Raw genomic sequence first — 4,149 nt, forward strand, 5'->3', positions numbered from 1 at the left:
TAATAATCATGTTATAATCACAATAAACAGGAAGAGACCAAAAACAAACAAGCTAACATGTGCCGACAGAAAAAGCTAATGGACGAGTCACTATCACAGTAGTGGTCGCACAGAGGGGCCTATAAGCATGCCGATTGCCAGCTATGTTAAATATGGCTACTTAGCTGGAAGTTTCCACAATCCTCCTTACGCCTAAAATTATTCTATGCTTGCTATGGTATATGGTGGGATGGTGGGCTCACAATCTCAGAACTGCATTAACGGTCATTCTCTTATTATTTTCTCAAAGCTTTAATTCGTTCAGATTTTTAGATTTTTTTTTTCATATTAATTTTGAGTATTCAATTTTTTTCGTATTAACTCGAAATCTATGTAAGCATGAACAAAATTAAAAATTTTATTTGAGGGGTCAAGATAAAATTATAAAACTTAGGAGTAAAATTAAAAATCCTGTATTAAGAATGTTAATATTAAATTATTAATTTTTTAAAAAGATTAATTTTTTTCCCATTTAATCAAATATTAAAACCATATCGAATCTTTTAATTTTGAAAACATGCAAAAAGGGTAATAAACAAATCCCCCACATCGTTTATTATGAATGTTTTGTTAATATTATTAGAACCGAATCAAACGAGTTGCATTGATTAGATTGAGAACTGAGAATGTGAAGAAAGAGATTGAACCAATGGAATAAACTAAAAAATCAATTGAACTGATAGTTAAATCTTTTCTTTTTCTAATTTATTTAATTAAACCGAACTAATGAATCAAAACATGAATTAGTGAACTGATCAATCCAACCACGAATTCAATTACAAAAACATTGTTTTTTTTTTTTTGTTCTTAAACAAGCAAAAGAAACATCCAAATAATGCAATGATCTTAGAACACAAGTAGAGCTTTTGTATCATAGTTTTAAATAGATAGCCTTAAAAATCATGTCAGAACTAAATAGTGTTGGCGTTTGTTAGCTTAGTTTATGAATCCCATTTAAGGAATCTGAAAATGGATTTGGATCGACGGCATAAACGTTCAGACCTCTGGTCCGACTGGGAGCTCCACCTTTAAGCAAGGATACATCGAGAACAATCCTGAATAACGAAAACCATAAATGCTTAGTAAAGAATCTGAGTAAATCATGACCTTAACAAGAAAAATACGAACTTACGAGTTCTTTGATGGATTTCCCGATCCTGGAGTCTCAGACTCAATGAGGATCTTATTATTGATCTTCGACGCCGCATGTTTTGAAGGTAGATTGATCCCTTTAGATGCTGTAATTGAGATTTTTGTATAAATTGTTAGACCCTTTGCTTTATAATGGAGAATATAGTAATCAAAAGATGGCTCTTCTTACATGGTTTAGGGTTAGTTGAGGTAGTTCCGTCTAATCCAAGGAGTTTCTATAACGAAAACAAAACTCACCAGATCGACATCAAGGTTAGTGAATGAACTAGTACACTCGGAAAGGGAATTCGAAAGAGAAGTCACCTTAAGATCGTCATAACACTTCTCGAGATGGTCATTACATAATATATGATCGAAGATGCCCGATGATTTCCCTTGCTCGATTTCTGCCTTGGCATTCCGGAGGCGCTTTTGGATTTGCTCCTGTGTTTCAGTTCCCCTGTTTACAACAATTCTATGTATAACATAGCTACGAAAATAGTATAATGATATAAAACATCATACAGACAGTTCGGAGTCACCTTAAATGGAGCCGCTCCTCAAGTTTTGCCACCGAGGGAGGGCTTATAAAGATGAAAACGGCATCGAGTGAACTTGCCCTCACTGACTTTGCTCCTTGAACATCGATGTCAAGAATGCACCTCTGTATTTAAATCGAGACAAAATGAAAATACAACTTCAAATCCAAAACCGATACCGCTGCAATGTTCGGGACTGATTCAATAGTCCGGAATAATGTGCAGCTCTCAGAGCATCATATAATCACTATTAATGGAACCATAAAAGGCATGACGTTTACCTTTCCCGAGTCAGCTACTGCCTCAACTGCTTCAGTACTAGTTCCATAGAGATTTCCATGAACGGAAGCAAACTCGAGGAATTTCCCATCTTTGATATCTTTCTCCATTATACTTCGCTCGGTAAAATGGTAATGAACACCATTCTTCTCCATACTCCTCGGTGCGCGAGTTGTATGACTGACAGAGAATCCGAACATGGTCGGGAATTCCTTCATAAGCATGTTTATTAATGTCCCCTTACCAACTCCGGAAGGACCGCTGATAACAACTGGTTTCTCGGCATCACCCCTCACACCCTTACTCCATGCAACGACTTCAGTCCCTGAAGCTTTTTTCTGTTGCTTAACGTACTCAGTATCCACCTAACAATATTTCAAACACATCAAAATACATCCCAACCACGGTTAAACATCGCAGAATGTTAAGCTTTCGAAATACCAACCTCAAGAAACCAAATGCAGTCATCCGGGGTGGAACCCCAGGTGATAACCATTATCCTATCTTCATTCAAAAGAATAGCTGAATGGCCTTCATATCGCTTTGGTTCTGTTCCTAACACAGTAGGAATCACCCTGAAAACATTACCAGAAACAAACACAACTTAGAGCCACTGAATTTCGACAGTAAATATCAACGGCGAAAACAGTAGAAGCCGTAAAAAATAGTTCCGAACATCACGTTGTGACCGTTACTAAAAACCCGGACCCAAAAACTAACCATTTCCCTTTGGATTTGTCATAAATTTGAACCTCAATTGATGATATAGAATCATTGTTATTGGAACCAATCACAAACTGCCAAAGAACACAAAAATCAAAAAAAGGTGATTGAAACATATTAACAAACAGGTGACAGTGACAAAATAAGCATAAGCAAATTAAAACAACAAAATAACACCAAATTAAGCATTAAATTATGTATCTTACTGTCTTGTCACCAACATCAATGGATGTCTCAAAGCCTTTGAATCTTAAATTAAATCCATCTGAAAATCTATCTTTTAGATTCTCAACATAAATCACCGGGGCTTCTCCCTAATAAAAAAAATCAAATCAAATCACAAAAATAAAGCTAACTCTTTTTTAAGTTCAACTACATGAACCTTATACATACATACATACATACATACATATATGTATATGTTATATGTGTAAGTATATGTATATATAAATGCTCACCATGGAGAACCAATGCCTCCAATACAATATTCAGCCTGGAAAATAAACATTAAAGGATAAATATATCAAACAATGTAAACTAAATGGATTGAAATGAATATAAAATGGATTAATTGAATCAACAAAATTATATATATATGTAGAGAGAGAGAGAGAGAGAGAGAGAGAGAGAGAGAGTCCCCAAATGAAAACCCAGATTTTAATCTAAACATTACAATGCAGAACATAAAAAAGTATGAACATACAAATTTCAGTATCTTCTTTTAATGTCAAATTTTCAAACAACCCCATATCTCGAAACCCAGAAAAATGATTAAGAAAAACCTAAGAAATTCATATGATGGGAGGAAGAAACAGATTGGTGAGATACAAGTTCATACCTTTTTTATAAGAAAAAAAAATCCAAAAAAAATATATTGGTTTTAGGTAGATTTCTGGAAGCAAAAAGGGTTGATTATAACAAAAAGAATGTGAGAGAAAAAAGGGTTTTGCTTCAACTTGATGAATTTTTTTTAAATGTTGTTAATTCAGGCTAAAGTGTTGGGATTTTGGGGATTGTGTAAATCAGAACATAACTTAGAATTGAAAAAACTGAAAAGGGGGTTGAAGAAGGTACAAGAAATCATCAAAAACTCAAAAAAAAAAGAGTATAAACTTTATAATTGTGAATGGTGAGGGTTTCGTTTTTGGTCGCATTCTTCTTGCACTTTTTTTTAAAAACTAAAATAATAATATATTTTTATGGAAGGGGATGGTTCATTGATAATAAATTTATTATATTATGGGTAAATTTAATTTTTAGTCCTTGAACTTAATGATGTTAACTTTAATATTTGTATTCTTTTTTCGATTTTGGTATTTAAATTTAACAACTAAAGCTATTTTTTTATTTGAAATTTACATAATTAAAAACTAAATAAATAAAATTTAAATATTAAAAATTATATTATTTATTGTCAAAATTATACTAAGTGCAGACA

The 4,149-nt window shown here is 33.1% G+C and overlaps 1 protein-coding gene across 2 annotated transcripts; it reads right to left on the reverse strand.

The window, feature by feature from the left end:
• Positions 1 to 710: 710 nt before the first annotated feature.
• Positions 711 to 3,912, reverse strand: LOC107922838 (guanylate kinase 2). Of its 2 annotated transcripts, none has more exons than XM_016853024.2 (11): positions 3,550 to 3,912; positions 3,170 to 3,204; positions 2,918 to 3,025; positions 2,709 to 2,785; positions 2,434 to 2,563; positions 1,991 to 2,353; positions 1,713 to 1,834; positions 1,495 to 1,630; positions 1,361 to 1,406; positions 1,172 to 1,277; positions 711 to 1,094 (listed from the first exon to the last, which is right to left on the reverse strand). In XM_016853024.2, exons 2-11 carry the CDS (start codon positions 3,170 to 3,172, stop codon positions 971 to 973), a joined length of 1,215 nt encoding a protein of 404 aa, XP_016708513.1. In that variant the 5' UTR covers positions 3,173 to 3,204; positions 3,550 to 3,912; the 3' UTR covers positions 711 to 970. The 2 variants fall into 2 exon arrangements, with proteins under 2 accessions (XP_016708513.1, XP_016708514.1); XM_016853025.2 differs by having other exon boundaries at positions 3,415 to 3,884.
• Between the last annotated feature and the right edge of the window lie 237 nt (positions 3,913 to 4,149).

The sequence above is a fragment of the Gossypium hirsutum genome, chromosome A11 (genome assembly GCF_007990345.1).
Source record: "Gossypium hirsutum isolate 1008001.06 chromosome A11, Gossypium_hirsutum_v2.1, whole genome shotgun sequence".
In the NCBI taxonomy this organism is placed as follows: Eukaryota; Viridiplantae; Streptophyta; class Magnoliopsida; order Malvales; family Malvaceae; genus Gossypium; species Gossypium hirsutum.

Coding starts and splice junctions, on each gene's coding strand:
- LOC107922838 (XM_016853024.2), bottom strand. Junction 2,354..2,433: donor ACTGCATTTGGTTTCTTGAG/GTTGGTATTTCG, acceptor AAATATTGTTAG/GTGGATACTGAGTACGTTAA. Junction 1,631..1,712: donor GAGGAGCGGCTCCATTTAAG/GTGACTCCGAAC, acceptor TGTTGTAAACAG/GGGAACTGAAACACAGGAGC.